At 38.7% G+C, this 17,528-nt stretch overlaps 1 protein-coding gene across 1 annotated transcript in view; it reads right to left on the reverse strand.

The window, feature by feature from the left end:
- LOC113129781 (integrin alpha-5-like) overlaps positions 1–14,602 on the reverse strand; it is a 30,155-nt gene extending 15,553 nt beyond the window's left edge. The window contains exons 1-14 of the mRNA XM_026305890.2: positions 14,217–14,602; positions 9,003–9,127; positions 7,166–7,266; positions 6,214–6,337; positions 4,933–4,994; positions 4,696–4,741; positions 4,404–4,529; positions 4,188–4,232; positions 3,838–3,881; positions 3,557–3,613; positions 1,868–1,920; positions 555–763; positions 279–470; positions 141–186 (exon numbers count right to left, since the gene is read on the reverse strand). Coding sequence (XP_026161675.1) covers positions 141–186; positions 279–470; positions 555–763; positions 1,868–1,920; positions 3,557–3,613; positions 3,838–3,881; positions 4,188–4,232; positions 4,404–4,529; positions 4,696–4,741; positions 4,933–4,994; positions 6,214–6,337; positions 7,166–7,266; positions 9,003–9,127; positions 14,217–14,416 — 1,430 coding nt within the window. The 5' untranslated portion in view covers positions 14,417–14,602. The remainder of the gene's footprint in view (positions 1–140; positions 187–278; positions 471–554; positions 764–1,867; positions 1,921–3,556; positions 3,614–3,837; positions 3,882–4,187; positions 4,233–4,403; positions 4,530–4,695; positions 4,742–4,932; positions 4,995–6,213; positions 6,338–7,165; positions 7,267–9,002; positions 9,128–14,216) is intronic.
- Between the last annotated feature and the right edge of the window lie 2,926 nt (positions 14,603–17,528).

Here is a 17,528-nt window from a genome sequence, read left to right on the forward strand (position 1 = left end):
TATTTGTATAGCACCATTCATACACTACGCAATTCAAAGTGCTTTACAAGGCATGTAATTGCATTAAAAGCATGGAAAAGAGCATCTAAAAAAGAATAGTCTATATATTTATCATTACATAGCTGAGAGCTTTAACATACCTGTACAGTACTGCTTTATCAATGCCAAAAGCACCAACAATCAGATCTGCATAGAGGGAAGAAGGTGCAAAAAGAAGCAATCAATTAGGAGGACAAATTGTTGATAAAGGTTTGGTGGTGGACTGTTGTCTGCTGTACCTGGGTAGCCATTTTTATCCAGATCTCTGTTGCCTCGCAAAGCAAACCCAAAGCTAGCTGGGAAAGAACTGGAAGCCCATTGGCCAGAGAGAGTCTGAGTGGGAGTGTCCATCAGTCCTCCAGGATAACCGTTATAAATGAGAACCAAACCCTGGTGGTCATCTCCTCCATAAGGGCAGCCGATAGCAATGTCTAATAGTAAACACCAGCAACACACATGTTTTTACAAAAATCAGTAATTACTTACACGCCTTACGCCAGATAGATCACACCCACCATTGAACCCATCCTGGTTGAGATCACCTAGAGCAGCCAGCGAAGAGCCAAACCGACTGAAAACCTGTTGGCCAAGAGGGTGGGACTGGCTTGGCTCCAGCAGCAAAGGGCCCTTCTGGAGGTACACATACACCTTACCCAGCTCCTCCAAATGCCCACTGGACCCCCGACACATAAACAGCGGAGCTCCAACCACCAGGTCATCGAGACTGAGGAGATAAACAAATACAGAAGTAAATAATGTGGATAAAAGTAGAAGAGAAAAAGACAGATGTCTAAACTGGATTTTAGAATCAATGCATCTTGCAATGATTTACCCTAAATGAATGCTCTTTTTTCTAAATATATGTTTTGGTGACTCAACATGAAGTTAGGAACAGTTACAGAAATATATCCCATCAAATGTGATTTGGGGTGACTAACTAACACTGCTAAACATATCTCTACGATCTGTGTGTGTGTGTGTGTGTGTGTGTGTGTGTGTGCGCGCGTGTGCGTGCGTGTGTGTGTGTGTGTGTGTGTGTTTGAAGACAAAGGCAATATAAGTCAGCAACTTTGGAAAGCAATATTTAAGTATCAGTCTCAGTATTGGCAGATCTGGCCGAGAAAAACATGACTGGGACATTACTGGAACTATAGACACTTTTACTGCCGTTACACTGTCACTTTAAATAGTGTTAAGGTAAAAAAATATATAATCTTCTTCCACTGACTTTGGCACCAATTCATTCTTCACTGACATTTAGTTTACACTGTACCAGCTCAATTTATGAGTTTTACCAGGGGTTTAGCAGATTAACACTGAATCTCATGGATGAACCAGGGAAAAGGAGAAGGAAAAGTGGAGTAACACCATCACTGTGACTAATTTCTGTTCAAAGTGGCTAAAAGCCATGCCTGTCCTTCTGACTCACCCATACTACAGTAAATTAGTAGTAGCATAAATAGTAGCATAAAAAAATTACATTACAAATTTAGTTCAAGAGCTGGACTGAAACTTTCCAAAAAAGTTTTCAGGGTGTAACTCCAGGTTTGGAGAAGCGAAACTGGCCAAAGGAGAACAATACGCAAAATTAAGAATACAGGCTATTTACAACTAAAAGGAGGGGGAATTTTCATGACACATCATACAGTGACAGGTTGGCTGAACAAGCATGGGAAACTTCCACAAACCCACACTGTGAACTTCTTTTAGTGAACTTCACCCTTACTTTTAGTTTCTTGTTTGGTCATTTTCTCCACATACTCTCCTTTCACCTAGTTAGTCTTTCTCTATTTTTTGCCACTGCGTCTCCGTCCCTCCATTGACTCACCCGTCGTTGTTGATGTCGATGGCTGCCACTGCATAGCCAAAGTAGGACCCCATCTGGAACGCATTAAAAACAAGACCCAGTTAGCCTATAATCACACCATGGTGCATAGATCCCTTTCTTTTCTTTCATTTTCTTTCTCCATGCGCTTTTTTCCATTTTATACCTCCCAGCACCACCAACCCCAGAAGCTTTCCTCTTCAATCTCTCAATCCTACAATCCCCTGAGGTCTCCTCTTCTCCCTTTTCAGGAGCTCAGTGTTAGAGCTACTGTAAACTTATGGAGAGGTAGGGGGGGTCTAGGGATGATTTAAAAATCACTCCAAAAAATAATTTTGGGGCTCAGGTATTTCCAGTATACTTTAATACCATGAATGATAAATTAGAGTCACGTCAAATCATTTGGCTCACATAGTCAGGACAAATTGATAGAAAATATAACCAGATGGAAATGCCTGTTTTTGGTGTATCTAGTAAATGAAATACCTGAACAAATTAGTGCATAATTCCTGAAATTCCAAATCCAACAGAATGAGAGCCGTGCAGCACTAATATGCTACACAATGATTTCATTCATTCATCTATTCATTCATTTTATATATCCTAACATCTTTCCTAATATATATGGTATAAATACAGTCAACAGCAATACCCTTCTAAAACAGTACACAGTACACACATCAGTGTGTAACAAATGACAATATTTAAGATTTCATTTACTACATCAACATGGTGTCTTGGACAAAGACCCATTGGCATGTTTTTTCAGCTGACTTTGAGTGCACAGTCTAAGCACCCACTGAGGGACAAGCATCACCCACAGAGAACAGAGGCTGTTTACCTCAGAGCACTCTCACTCTGACTTAACAGTTTGCCCAGCGCCCTCCACCCTGAGACTGACACCTCTGAGCAGTCACTGATGACCTCCCACACCATAAACACACACTCACAGACACACACTCACACACATACTTTCCACTTTATACACTACCACATGTCCTAACATCGTGCAACTTGAATGTAATGAAGCCTTGTTAAATTATATAAGAGAGCAACACACAAGTCAGTTTTCCCATATGTCAGTGCCCCTTAGGTTGGGGCATGTTCTAATCCCATATATGTGTATAAATATTTTTGGTCTTTGGTGATAGCCCCTCCTGTCCAAACTAGCTTAAATCACTCCTAAAGTAACCAAAACAAGTAGTAATCAAAACAATCTTTGTTCTTTGACTCAAGCCTTCAGCAGTGTGTGTCAATCAAATCAAGTGTATTATCCAAAGTTACAGTCAAAGTCCTGCTTTGTGATATTGTACACTTCCATTCACCTGTCCCTGTGGCCATTTTCAGCTCATGCATTAAAAAACCCGAGTGGGCATGTTGGAAATTAGATGAGGAACTGAAATAGCAAAGCTCAGCTGGTGTCTGACATGCCCACTCCTTTAAAAAGCACAATGCTGATTCAATACAGTGACAACAGGAACACTGTCTGGATGTTTTTTGTTTCTAGGTTTGTATTTCGTAATCTCTGAGCTGTGCATACTGTATGCAAGACCTCTGAACCTGGTACAGGCCTCCTCTTCACAGGCCAAATTCCTCTCCAGCCCTCCTGTGCACTTGCCACTTTCAATGTATACCCATGAAAACAGAGGCCAGGCTAAAGTATGGAAAGTCTTCAGCCAGATATGCACATACCTGCTCCCCTGTCAGGTTGAGCAGAGACTTCAGATCTCTTCCATCTAATATGGACACCTATATTGAGAGAGAAGTCATTACTGATTACAAATTGTGGCTCATAATCCCCATATACATCCTAATACCAGGTTATTCAACTGAAGTTTATTCAGCTTTCTTAGTTAATATTGCAGGTCTGAGTATACTGCATGTGTATGTATAAGAATATTTCTTTTTACACGTAATTTTTGTAGACTCTATGCCATAAATTGCTGTAGAATGAAAATGTGGGGATTCCTTACTAAACCATATAGCATGAGTCCTTTTGGAACTCCTGTGATGAAATCTGCCAAAAACAAAGAAAGGGTCAAAAAGTTATGAGGGGTCATTTCAAAACAATGTCTAGAAGCAGAGACTAACAGACAAAACACCCAGTTAACAGATATTTTAAACATTTTTTTAAATATTTGGGGTTTTTTTTATTTTATTTATTTTTTGTTGTTTTGTTGTTTTGTTTGCTTCCTGGAAGACTTTCTAATACAATAGAATTACACATTGCTAAAACTGAGCAGTTAACTATTAGACAGGACTTCAGAAAACCCTGTACTCTGTTATGTATTTTGACTCTCTGTAATGTAAATATGACCCTCACCTTCCTCATCATCCCCACTGAACTCGCCACCAGCCACAGAGTAACCTGCAGGAGAGATTGAACATGAAAGTGGGAAAGAGAAAAACAGTTAAAGTTGGAGGTGCCGTGTTAGAAGCAGTGTAATTGTAATAGTAGTAGTAGTAGTGCATGACATACATAGCAATAAAAATGTACATGGTTTTAGTTATTTTGTATGACTGAAGTGTCTTTCCTCACCCAGGTAACTGTCATCATAGTTCCCCTGCACCTGATGGGTCTGAATTTGCCCAGAGACTGACAGCAGGAAGTAAGAAGGGTAGTAGGCTTTAACAATTTCCTCTGTGGTGGCTGAGATCAACTGACCTATAGGATGGATGGGTAACAAAAGTTTTAAAGGTTGAACAAAAACATGGCTTTTGAACTCTGGCTCCTGAGTGGATGTTCTGGACATTCCCCAATAAGGAAACATCAATTGGAAGATATCTCAAAAAAAAAAAAGCCCTACTGTTCCACATTCCTGTGAACTCACCTTGCCAGTAAAAGCTACCTGGTCCTCCAAGCACAACCCTCCCATCCTGTAACACACACACAAGGGTAGCCAGAGCTGAGGAATCTGTGTAACCAGTTTTATCATGAGTTTCAAACAAACTCTGCAGGCATGATGTACACACTGTAATCTCCACTGCTTACATCAGCCAAGACAAGGAAACAATGACTGTGTGATTCTGTAGACAGCAGCAAAAACTCCAACAAATATTTCTCTTACCTTAGTGAAGTCAGCACTGAATCCCCCTTGACAATAGCCCTGTCCAGCAGGTCCATGTCTTTCTGCAGCGAACAGCAGCACAACAAAGGGTCAGTTTCCCAAAATCTAAGAAAACTCCGTGTTCTGTCCTACTGAGGGCAGCTTTCTCCAGGGTAATACAGTGGCTTCCAACAATATTATGTGATCCACTTTCTACAGCATCTCAGCTAGTCAAATAAATACATTTAGCTTTACCTGGCAGTAGTTTTAGATGTCTGGTTTTGCTGGTAAGTTTAAAAGGTAGACTTTAATTGTATAAAGTAGCCTCCTTAGGATACACAGCTGTATTTTGAACACTAACACATTGTGTTTCAACTGTAACAAGGCCAGAAACAAACAGGAAACTGATGTTAATTTAAAAATATCATCATTCTCAAGCAAGATCAGTCTTTAAAGAGCTTTTTTTTCCTATGATTTCTAACTGTGGATTTATGGACATTTATTTTCCAATATGTATAAATGGCAATAATTATATCCTTGGGAAGTGTAAAGGCCAACTCATGTTTTACACATCTGCATGTCTGTAATACATCTCCCTACTAGTTTCCGTACATACCCTTGGCAGGCGTCTGCGTGCAGGCCAGATGTGAGACTGCCGACTGCTCACACTGCAAACGCATTAACTACACATGGACCAAGTAAACTGTACTTTTGTTGTGTGTACTGTTCATTGGCCCCATTCTTGCTACATGGTTACACACAAGTTTGCTCATTTTGACATATGTCTTTTGCTCAGTCAAACAAAACATACAAAGGGGTACACCATCACAATTTCTTGTGTGGATGTGGTGAATATGTCCATGCAAGCATACCCTCAATTGTGTTATGAATGAATGAACCATATGGTAACACACTGGCCATACTAATTTGGTGGCGGCTGCTAATTTATGCCTTCTAGTGGCTTTAAATGCCCTAACGACATGGACAGACCATGAGCATTTGGGCCCCTAGGTGCAGACTTTTAAAGTTTGGGGTTTTCACATGCACAGTTTCACACTTTTAGTGACTGAGTTTCTGTTTTAGTGATATTGTATCTATTTGTGGCTGTTTTGCAGCCATATATTGCTGCATTTTGTTGTAGTTTCCAAGTTAGATGTTGTAGTTTCCAAGTTAGATGTTATCAGTTCCCTTCAGAGTTCCCCTCTAAGGCCTGCTGACGACTTTGGCCCTGATCTTGTGTTTGATATGCACATTCAGTAATCCACCCATGCCTGAAAGTTAGCTATCACTGCAGTATCTCACCTGTACGACAAGGGGCATACTCTACAAAAGTTTTTAGGCCATCTACAGAGAGGTAGCAGGTTCCTGTAACATCAGCAAAGGGTGTGTCATGTTTGGTCCTCCAGTAATACATGGGAGCACAAGCCTGGAAAGCACAGAGAGGCAGCTTAATGATTAAAGAAGCTGATCACATTTTCTAACTGGGAAGTGTTAAATAAATTTTTTATTAAACTGCTCCTTTGAATGTCGACTTCTAAATTATAGCTTAACCCAAGCTATATGCCAAAGTGGTGTGATGGTTAAGAACCAACATATTTATACACGCACATACACACACACACACACACACACACACACACACACACACACACACACGCACACACACACACGCACACACACATACACATATAGCTGATTACAGCCAGACAACCTAGAGTATTAACCTGCTTTCAATGCTGAGAATATTTTGAAAGCATCCCGGGTTAAATTATACATTAGAAGTTTAAAAGATAAATTGAAGATTTAACACAGGAAAGTGTTAAAAAGTGTTAAAGTAGTGTCTTTCTAATTGATTACTGTATTTTATTGTTAAAAAGTATGTTTAAGGTCAATGTTGTTATGAATAAATTTACTTTTGTGTGTTCCATTGCATTTTGAACATTTATTAAAATTTCTATTCTCAAGAATGTGGGCACAACTCCATATGTAAACAAATACCAAAATAGATATGAAACTTCCTGAAACATAATCTGTATATCAAGCAACCCACTAGTCCCAACTGATGTTTGGTATGCTATTTGGTGCTATTACACCAACATTTGAAGACAAGAAGAATTTTCTTAGGCCTCCTACTCAAACAGCATCAATGAATGTCTATTCCTGGATTGAAGTAACAACTGAAACATATCTGTCAACAAAGCTCACTGTGTAGGTATTTATCCAGACTGAGCAACCATCATATTATCCCTCTTACCAGGATGCTGTTACCATGGGAACGCACAGTAGCTCCAAACCACTGATGGGACTTGAATTCAACCTGAGTGTTCACATCATTTATATAAAAATATCGATCACCTAGAAGAACACAGAACAGAACAGATCATATTAACGAAGAGCTTTAACAGAGCAGCTCTGCTATCATTTAAAAAGTTATAGATATTACAATTTTAGCTCGGAAGAAAACAGTGAAAACAGAAGTTGCTATTTTAATTTAGAGACCCATATCATCTGTCTTTGATTTTCATGGTGTCAGGGCTTCAGTTAAGAGTGATCTTCACATGTTTTTGGCTGTTTACATGGATATTTTATGGCCCCATTCTTGGGGTCTGCACTCTTAATCCATCCTCCATGCTATGGCTGACATCAAACACCTCAAAGGGACTTGGACTTTGTTGTTACTGTAACTCAAGCAGCTTTCCTTCATTGTAAGAATCTTCAGAAATGGGCCCTGGCAGCACTGAAGCATAGTACAGTGACAAGCAAGGTTGCAATGGAGTGCTAGAGGTGAATGTGTGTGTGCATGTGTGTGGTTGTCTGCCAAAGGTTTTTTCTTGGTGAATTCAGCAGCATTACACCTCCATGACACCTGCTTTCAACAACATACTGTTAGAATAATTAATTTTGAAAAACAAGACAAGTCATATTTCTTCTTCAATTGCTTCTCCTTATTCTATTTAAAACACTGTAAAAACAAGTTTCTGTCTGGGAAAAAGTATTAACCTCCCTATCCAAGTACTAAATTAAATTCTGCTGTCAGACCCTAATTTTTTCTACATATGGAAATCAAAGTAATCACACACTGATGCCATTCAGCAACTATACTCAGAAAAGTCAAAATCTTTCAAAATAAAATTTCTGATATATGCTCTTCCACCCTGCAGCAAAATGGTGACATTAAACTTTCTTGGCTACAGCTCAGCATGCCTGTTTGGACAGTGGAGTCTGGTCTGTGTCCTCAAACACACCATAAATCTTGAGACCTGTAATGGTAAATGTATGACCACAGGATGTAGCAGCATGTGGATGTAGATAATATTTGTGTGTGTGTGTGTGAGTGAGTGTGTGTGTGTGTGTGTGTGTGTGTGTGTGTGTGTGTGTGTGTGTGTGTGTGTGTGCGTGCGTGCGTGTGTGTGCGTGCGTGCGCGTGCGTTTCTGTGTGCGTGTGTGTGCGTGTCTGTGTGTCTGTGAACATACAGTGAATGTAGATTTACATCTTTCTACACATTTCAGAGACACTGCTTGTAAACATTTTGTAGGTGTGTATTTATGTACTCATAGTTTGGATAGTCATGGCTCTCAGGCCGAGCAAACTGCCATTCGATATCAGCATGTGAGCCTGTATGATAAGTTCAACCCTGTGATCCTCAAATGGTGGTCCTTATCGCTTCCTGTGCTTGTGATGGGGGTGATTATTTTCCTGGTAAGGCCAGGGGCAGCCAAGGTCCTCAGGGGTCCTTGTCCCCATAATGACTCTGTCCTAATTAAAAAGTGCTCACAACACTGGGCCAAGGTCCAGTGAGGAAATCATAGCTCTATGAAAACACTGCAAACACAACCCATGCCCTAACAGGGAGTGATGGGTGGAGCGGAGAGAAGCCTCAGCCACCATTCAAACACAGGAGAGACATCAAAGGCTGTTTATTAGTGCCATCAGGGAGAAACATTTTTATATCATGAAACAGTGTAAGGTACAAACACCTGTTGCTATTATGATGTAGATTAAATTATCTCCTTTAGATCCTAAATATTAAGCTTATCTCTGTGGGTACAAAGACGAAAAGCATTAGTTTAGATTATTCAAGACACCCTACCTTGCTTGTCAAAGCTAACAATGCTGCAATTAGACTGGCTCCAGGGGCACAAGTACACTGCTCCTCCTTCGATGATGTTGGGTTGGCTGGTGTTGGCTTTTGGAGCACCAATTAAAATACTGATACTACACAGGAGAAAGAAGAACAAAAACTAAAATTAAACCAAGAAACATTTATTCTTGCTCTAATTTAATCTTTCATTTAATCTTGTTCATCTTAAATCATATGTATTTAGTTTGTAATATCAAAAAATATATGAAATATCTGGACAGGGTAAAATTGCTTGAAAGTTAGAGATGAGGCCTGTGACTACGTGCATTTTTAATCCCTTAAGATGTCCCTATACATTTGCTGAATTTGAAAATCATCACAGAGAAGAACCACATAATGCAGCATGTGAAAAGCAAGCCACAAACTCAAAAAGAGGAGGCAGTACCAAGGCTGCCTGTTACCTTATCATCCAGTGTTCTGATTATGCAGTTTGCAGCAATTACCTCAGTTCTGCTGCAGATCCCTATCATTTTCACCAGCGGTTGGTTGTGGAGTTTGTGACAGTATGCGAGGCATTGCTGCCCAAAAAGTTAAACATTGATCTATAATGAAAATCCTGTTACACTGAGTTAAGCCAAAACTCTCAACCTCAGCATGAGGTCTAAGTCAGAAATGCATTCAGTTATCCTTTGTTAATAAATGAATTTGATAACCAGAGTAGCTTGTAAAAGCCAAAACACTGTAGTTTTAACATGATGCCAAGTAAAGAATCATAAAGGTCTCATCTCAGTCTCATTTTTCATTAAAATTAAAATATATGCAGATAATAATAAGGAATGTGTTATGGGGGGAAAGTTTATGCTTTTAAACCTGTTTTAATTGTTTTTTTGGTCACTAGTCAGGACAGTGCTATTAGTTGTAAACACAACATCATCACATTATCACATCTGAAAGTTGTTATGTGAGTGTGAGACTAAAGACTTATCTAAAGATATTTCTACATATTTTCACTCTATGACAGTCTATAAATGAATGAATGGCTAGAAATGACAGGGAATGGAAATAGCAAAACATAACCTACAGGTAAACCTTCTCTTTGCATATGTTTGCGTCAATATAACTGTGAACTTCACATGCAGGTATGTGTATGAATGAGCACGTTTTACAGACCTGCAGCTACACTTTAAAGGTTTTTAGACATCCCTGCTAAAAAAGGCCTGGCTCACAGTAAACAGTAACTTAAGGCACTGGTGACTGATGACACTAGCAGAGCTCTGACAGACTCTGTACTTTCCTCATCCTTCATCCCCCCGCCCCCACAATATCTGGAGGACGAGGAATATTTACATGCCTAGTTAATCTTTTTTTCTCTTTTAAAGGTACATGAATTTTAACCACCAACCACCCCCTGTGATCTCTGGAGTTGTACTGAGTCGCTCATAATAAATCCTGACAGCCAAAATAGCCTTTTGAACAATGTGATTGTATCAGCGACATGACTCAGGGTTCTGTTGAGACCTGAAATCAGGATGCCTTTCATTTAACTTACATTCATCATAAACATCTGCTAACAGGGAAATGGCTTAGAGGCAAAGACGCAACCTGTAATTTTTACTAGGGCACGTTTATGAGCTCAGTGAATGCATTTGCACATTAGCCACATTGTTCTGAAACAAGTCATATCCTACTGTTAGGCCTTACACTGTTAAATGCTTGTATGCAATATGACCTACCCCAGACATTTCCTCCAACATTTCTTTTGTTACACAAACGGTTGGGATATGACATTCTATTACGTTCTATAATAAACACAATATATGTCCAAGGAAACCAACTGAGCTTCTGTATGACAGCCAACTCTGTTCAGGATTTTATCTGGGTTGTTATAATAAACAGAATATTGTGCTTATATGAACCAGATCCCCAACTCAAATATCTGCTCTATTTGGTTAACATGTAAATATGCTCATTAAATTCACATATATGTGGGTGGCCCAGAATGATCTGACACAACGCTCAATTAGTGTGTTTTCTTTCCTGCTGGCTCAAACATAAGTTCATGAGTGAACCTCTGTGAATGACAGAAAGAAACAGGCATGAATCAAAACACTAACATGAAGAAAAGTCTTAGTGGTACTTAAATATACTGTATATGCTGCCGTAGAAAAGAAATCTAGGATCTATGTCACTTTTCCTTTCAAAGATAAGGACTGAAAGGGACCTAAGCACAAGACCCATCAGAGCACCAGCTGAGACTTTGGAGATATTTAAAAAAATATATATATATATCAGCCTCCTGATGGTGTTAGTCAGGGGATAACCAAAGTAAAAAGATTTTATAATTTTTGTAATTCTGTAAGTATATACAAAATTTCATAGCAAGCCATGTGTTAGTAATTGTTGAGAAATTTCAGCCTAGACTGTAGGATGGTCTAAGAGACTGTCACTGCCATCCTTATAGCTATGCTGCTACTACAGAGAAGTCAACACAAAATTTTTTGAAAAAAACATGACATTTTTGACGTACACTATTATCCCACAATGTAATGCACAAATGAAATACAAATTTAACCTGAAAAAAACAGAATTTATTTATTTTGAATTTATTGACTAGAAATCCTGAGATCTTAGAATTGAGAAAATTAGAAAGAGAAATTATGAATTTCTCTTTGTGAAGTTTATTTGGCAGTTCCAATTAATGTTTTCACATTCTGAATGTGACCGAACAACATCCTTCATATTGCTAATCTACCGTTATCCTTTAGAGGGGGCCATAAACAGATGGCTTGTACATAAAATATACCTCATAAAATCTAATTTTTTACTCGAAAAACTACACAATACCTTATTTCCAGCCCAGTTATTTCCACCCTCACTAAGCTTTATTCAGCTCTGATTATCTCTAAATCAGTCACCTGGAGAAAAGTTTGCCCTGAATGTAACAATAGGAAACATACAAATTTTAAGATGTAGGCCTATATTTGTTTACCGTAGCACCAGCACCACTGTTACATTTAACACATGCCTCCTAGGAAAGACTTCAGTGAAAACAAAGATAGTGTGGCAAGCAACACGAGCAACTCTTAACAAAGTTCCCTACAGACAGACAGTCTAGTAATTGTCAGAACACATGACAACCAGCAAAAACCTCCCATCAGCACAAATAAAACATATCTATTATACAGGAAAGTGTTTTTTTCTTGCTGCATTGTTTACCCACCCCAAAACAAGAGCCACTATAGATTCACATAAGGATGTTCAACTATAATTGTCTGTTGTCTACATTCATGACTTGGTTGAAAACACAGTATTGTTGAGTATACACATAACTATTAGCAGAAATTGGTCTAAATCAACATCTCAGTAATTACTCCACAACATGCTATTTAACTCGCATAAGCTTATGCAAACTCAGAGAGTTTTAACAGAAAACATGTACAATCGCTGCCTTCACTCTGTGAGCCCACGAGGATGTTGAAAGAGAAAACTGTGACACAGAGAGAGGATAAGATGTAACTGGAATCTATATGTCATGGCTCTTAGCAGTTTAACAGAAGCAGATGTGTGCATACCTTTCAAATAATCTACTACAGTGCTGCTCTTCAGCGGGTTATCATGAAGCAGAAAAGAAATGTAAAACATCTGAACGTCACTAGAAGCCTGTACTCAGAGCTTTCAGGTGATGTAAAACATCATCCGGAGATCCTCAACTCTAGAGCACCACAGCTGTGAACATCTGGCTGACATGGTGCTTTGGCTGGACAAACCGAAATATGTTTGACTGTCTCAACAGAAATAAATCACAGTAAAGGTGATGAGTTCGATTGTTCAGGATTTTAGTTGTATATGCAAAACCATGGAAGAATAATATTTAATGAATGAAAAAGACCTCATTCTGACTACTCAGTTTTCAGAGTGTTGAATTTTTCATTTGTTAACCTGTAATCATTTGTCTGCATTAAGGTATTAACATGCATTAATATCAGGTGATGCCTGAGACCTTCTACTCAGTTCCATTGATTGTTACTACTACTTCTGTCTACAACAAAGAATCATAATTTTGAGCTTACCCCTTTTTCTGAATGACAAATCTGCAAAATCAGATTATTAGATCTATTAGCTAACTGAGGTAATGCCAAAAAATATACAAATATACCTATATCTACAGATGCAGTGGCCTAATTACTATGACTACATCTGATTTATACTTACAATGTCAGAAGTTCACGTAGCATTCATGTTGGCTGGATGCTTATTGATCCTGCTGGCTTGCCAGATCAGTTCAGTGTAAAGCGAGATTACACTAACATTGATTGCTAAATAATGGTCAGTATAGCAAAAATAAAGTGTGCAAAGGGTGAGGGGGTCTGAATACTGTCTGAAGCCATGGTATGTTCAGAAGATTAGTACATTTGTTACTTTGCTGTAGGTTAAACCCCCTCCTCTCTTAATCAAAGACACACAGTCTTGTATATCTGTTTCCAATCATACTTGGGCTGGAATCCACCATATGTGTGTATGTGTGCGTGTGTCTGTGGTGTGTGTGTGAGGGTGTGTGTGTGTGTGTGTGTGTGTGTGTGTGCAAGAGAGAGAGAGAGACAGAGAGAGAGAAAGAGAGAGAATTTACTGCATGGTATATGAATGGGTTTTATTTAATTTGCTTTATATGTAAATATTTCCATCACTATATCACTACGGTTGTTAAACTACCGTTAAACTATAAAATGTTGCAGTTATGTGAAGTGAAACCTTTAAAACAAATCACTAGTCAACTTATAAACTATACTGTGAAAAAACACCAATAATGCTACTGACACAAGATGACTTTGGACTGACTACTGGATAGAGTAAAAGTTTGTATAGGACTATAAGAAGAGTAGCCTATGTTCTAAGGCCGAATAAACACAGTATAAAAGTCTGCATTAATGATTCTTTAGACACAATAAGAGTAGGGGTATTGTGGTATGTAGCAGTATGTTATTAGGATGCCATGAAAGAGAAAGAAATAAAGATCACTGTGTAATAGTCATAAATACGCTGTAAGGCTGCGGACATGGTCATAAGGGACATCATTTGAATGTAAAATGTGGCCACTATCACTAGAGGGCTCTTTAGGGATGTGAAAAGAGTGTAAGGAAGTATAGTCATTTTTAAAAGGCTGAAAACTGGACCCGTTAACGTGGGGATAACGTCGAGCTTTGTGATGATGCGTAAAGACTTTACCTGGATGAGTTACTGAAGAACTCCAAAGAATAACCGAAATAACTTCCCGGTGGTCCAGTGAAAACAACGCGGGTTTCCGTGTCCAAGTTAAACGCTGCGCAAAGTTGAACCAATACCACCACTACAGGTACAATCAGCAGGGTGTAGGGACAGCATTTTCCCCATGACCAGGGAGGTGAAAGTCCAGGAACGGTGCCCATCTCTTCTTTTGCGCGTCTCTTCTTTCATTGAATAGCTGGAGCGCAAAACGCATCATCCGTGCTGTTCCTTGCGCACCGCAGTTTGGGTTGTGATCATGAATTGGTGTCCTGAATAATCCCTTCAGCTCAGACAGGTCCAGTGCACTGATCGGACTGAATAGTGAAACGTACAGAAAGGCAGGAGGAGAGAGCCAGGGAGGGGGAATCACTTCTACTTGGTTTGGGGTGGAGCTTTAAATATTACCAGACAGTCTGCTCCCCAATGAAATAGAAAAAAAAAAAAAAAGACTGCTGTAATGCTGTAGTAAAACACAACAAGACACAGCCACATTTCAAGTCTGAATTAACCTCTTTATCACACTGAGAGTAGTCAATGGAAGCAGAAAATTACAATTGTTAATGCAAAACTCATCATGAAAACTCATCACTGTCTGCTGTGTTTGTAAACAGGATTTCAGCCAATCAGTGAAAGGAGTGTTGTACCTGCTAATAAGGTAGAGTTAGGGCTTACAGTGTCACTGTGCAGGTAAGACAGAGATGGTTGAAAAGAATACAAGCTCTGCTGCTTCTAGTTTCATCTTACCCAGCTAATCAGTCAAAGAGGAGAAGGTCAGAAGACCGAAAGTTGCAGAACTATGAACAGTTAAGGTCGAAGAAGTGTGTTTCTTAAACACAGGGGGCTCTTTCTAACGATGCAGGGAGCTCCCAGATTTGAAAGGCATGAGGAAGGACGCAGAGGATCACTTTTTCTGCAGGACATGCTGGAAAACTGCTTCCTAAGTTCACCAGAAAACTGGTACTGTCAATACGTTTTATTAGCTTTACTGAGCTTTGTAACGGGTTTTACTGTTTAACTGTCTGGTTTGTAAATTTGCTCTTTTCATTCACTCTCCCTGCTGTCATAGCATAGCAGAAAAACAAACATTTTCAAAAACAAAATTTTTTTTCTTACAGGTTTTGGACTTATAGATTTTCACCAGCTAGTCCTTAACCGTGTCTGCCTGTCTGGTTCTGAGCAGGTAGTCTACAACCACGTACTGACGTATATGGCTTCCACTCCACTGAGGACTTCATAAGACTTGAGATATAGGATATGATTTTGTGTATTACTTACTGCTACTGTATAAGGGATTCATACTGAATTCAATAAGGCAGCAGTGCAATTTTAGTTGTTCTCGTTGTTACTCTGAGCAATTGGCATTAATATCACGTATGCTGTAAATTCAGTTGACTAAACTTGATTTGTTAAAATCATTGTTATTGCAGTGTCACTTACACTGAGCTTTAGGGAAGATGTTCAGTAGACTTAATTTATCCACATTCCAGCAGAGTTTGCTGATTTTATATATTAACCTTGATCATGATCAACTTTTTTCCACTATCATCAGAATGAGCAACTATAACTTACCTTAATATGGCAAGACACACAGCAAGTTTTGTTCACGTTTGTTTTCTTTAAACTACGGAGTTCAAAGCCTCAAGCAATGCATCCTGGGAAGTCTGTTAATCATGTTTGTTCAGAACAAAATTTGATGACTTAGGAGAATTCTAGGCAGTAATCGATTCAAGGCATCATTTTAAGTCTCATGACTCTCAGAAGTGGTTTAATAATAAAAAAAACTGGACTTTGAAGCTTACTTAATTTAATGTATGTTAAACATAAAAGAATAGCTGATGTTCCTGTACGATGTATAATGTTTTGCAGTGTAGATAAGTGTTTCATATTAGCTATCTGACAAGAACAGAATAAGGAAATGGTTAAACATGAACAGAGATAGCCATCTGTTAGAAAAAAACTACAGTAATGAATAAAATGTGATTATGACAAAACATAAGAAATTCCAAAATCTGCTGAAAAAGAAGGTCTTCTTTCATCTTTCATCTTGCAATTTTGCAACCAACGAGAGCAACACAAGTTCACCAATCTGCCTGGGTACAAATTAGGTCTGTAACTTAAACATGTGTCTCAGGATGTTAGCTGTGATAAAGCTGTGGTTTTCTTCTGACATAATGTGCATGTAAAGACAGAATTCAGTGTGACTAAACCTGGAAAACCCACAGAAATTAATCTTTAGCTCTCTCTCTCTCTCTCTCTCTCTCTCTCTCTCTCTCTCTCTCTCTCATCACTCTGTTGGAACTAAACTTGCTATCATGGTAGACTGACAGGCAGACAAGCACACAGTACAGGATTATTTGTAGGTCTTCTCATGGTTTTGTGTGTGTGTATGCGTGTGTGTCGACTTTAGGAAAATAGGGCCCCAGGTTTGAAGAACTGTGAGTCATGATGTGTTACCTGCCAAAGGCAACAGAACTTGGACAAAGAGAGTTTTCTCTCCGTTAAAACACATTTTCACGTGGCACAGAGGCAGCACACTATACTTTGTAGCAATTGATAATAAAGCAGTTAGTTCTCCTTATAAAGTAAGCAATTCCAGCTGGTGTTGTAATGTGCTGGATGCTATCTGGGTGTTTATTTCATGAGGAAGTTTATATAGAAACATTTTTACCTTAATTAAATAGATGGTCCTTCATGTTCAAGTACACTACAAAACTGTATCCCACACCAGAGGTCTCTAAATATATCCAATCAAATTAATTATGTAATGAATTCCTTGTTTATAAGACATAGGTTCTTTTAGTCCACCAATCAAAAGCTTCAGGCTGTAGACAGTTAAAATTAAGGATGGCTATGTTTGTTTTTTGTGAGACAAAGGCCTGGATCGGCGCAGGGCAATATCTAATAGAAATATCTTAAGGTTGTAGTTGGATTATAAGGACCCCAATCTGCGACCTCTATTGGCAACAAGTATGAACTGCAACATGATATTAACAGTTCAAATCTATTTTTCTTATTTTTATTTTTATTATAACACCAAATCACTTAAAAAAAAAATCTCAAGGCATTTTGCATAGTAAAAGACCACAGTGAAAAGCTCAACAGATTCCTAAGCATACAGGGTTTTAGGACAACCCTAGTTTTTAGAAGGTTCACAGCAACACTTCATCATATAAATCTTTAAGATAGCTAATAAGAGGTATAACTCTACTTGAAGTTATTTGCTATTAAACACCAGAAAACCTACAGCGCTTTGTAATGTGGTTCTTAGACTTG

Source organism: Mastacembelus armatus, chromosome 5, assembly GCF_900324485.2.
Source record: "Mastacembelus armatus chromosome 5, fMasArm1.2, whole genome shotgun sequence".
NCBI classification, from domain to species: domain Eukaryota; kingdom Metazoa; phylum Chordata; class Actinopteri; order Synbranchiformes; family Mastacembelidae; genus Mastacembelus; species Mastacembelus armatus.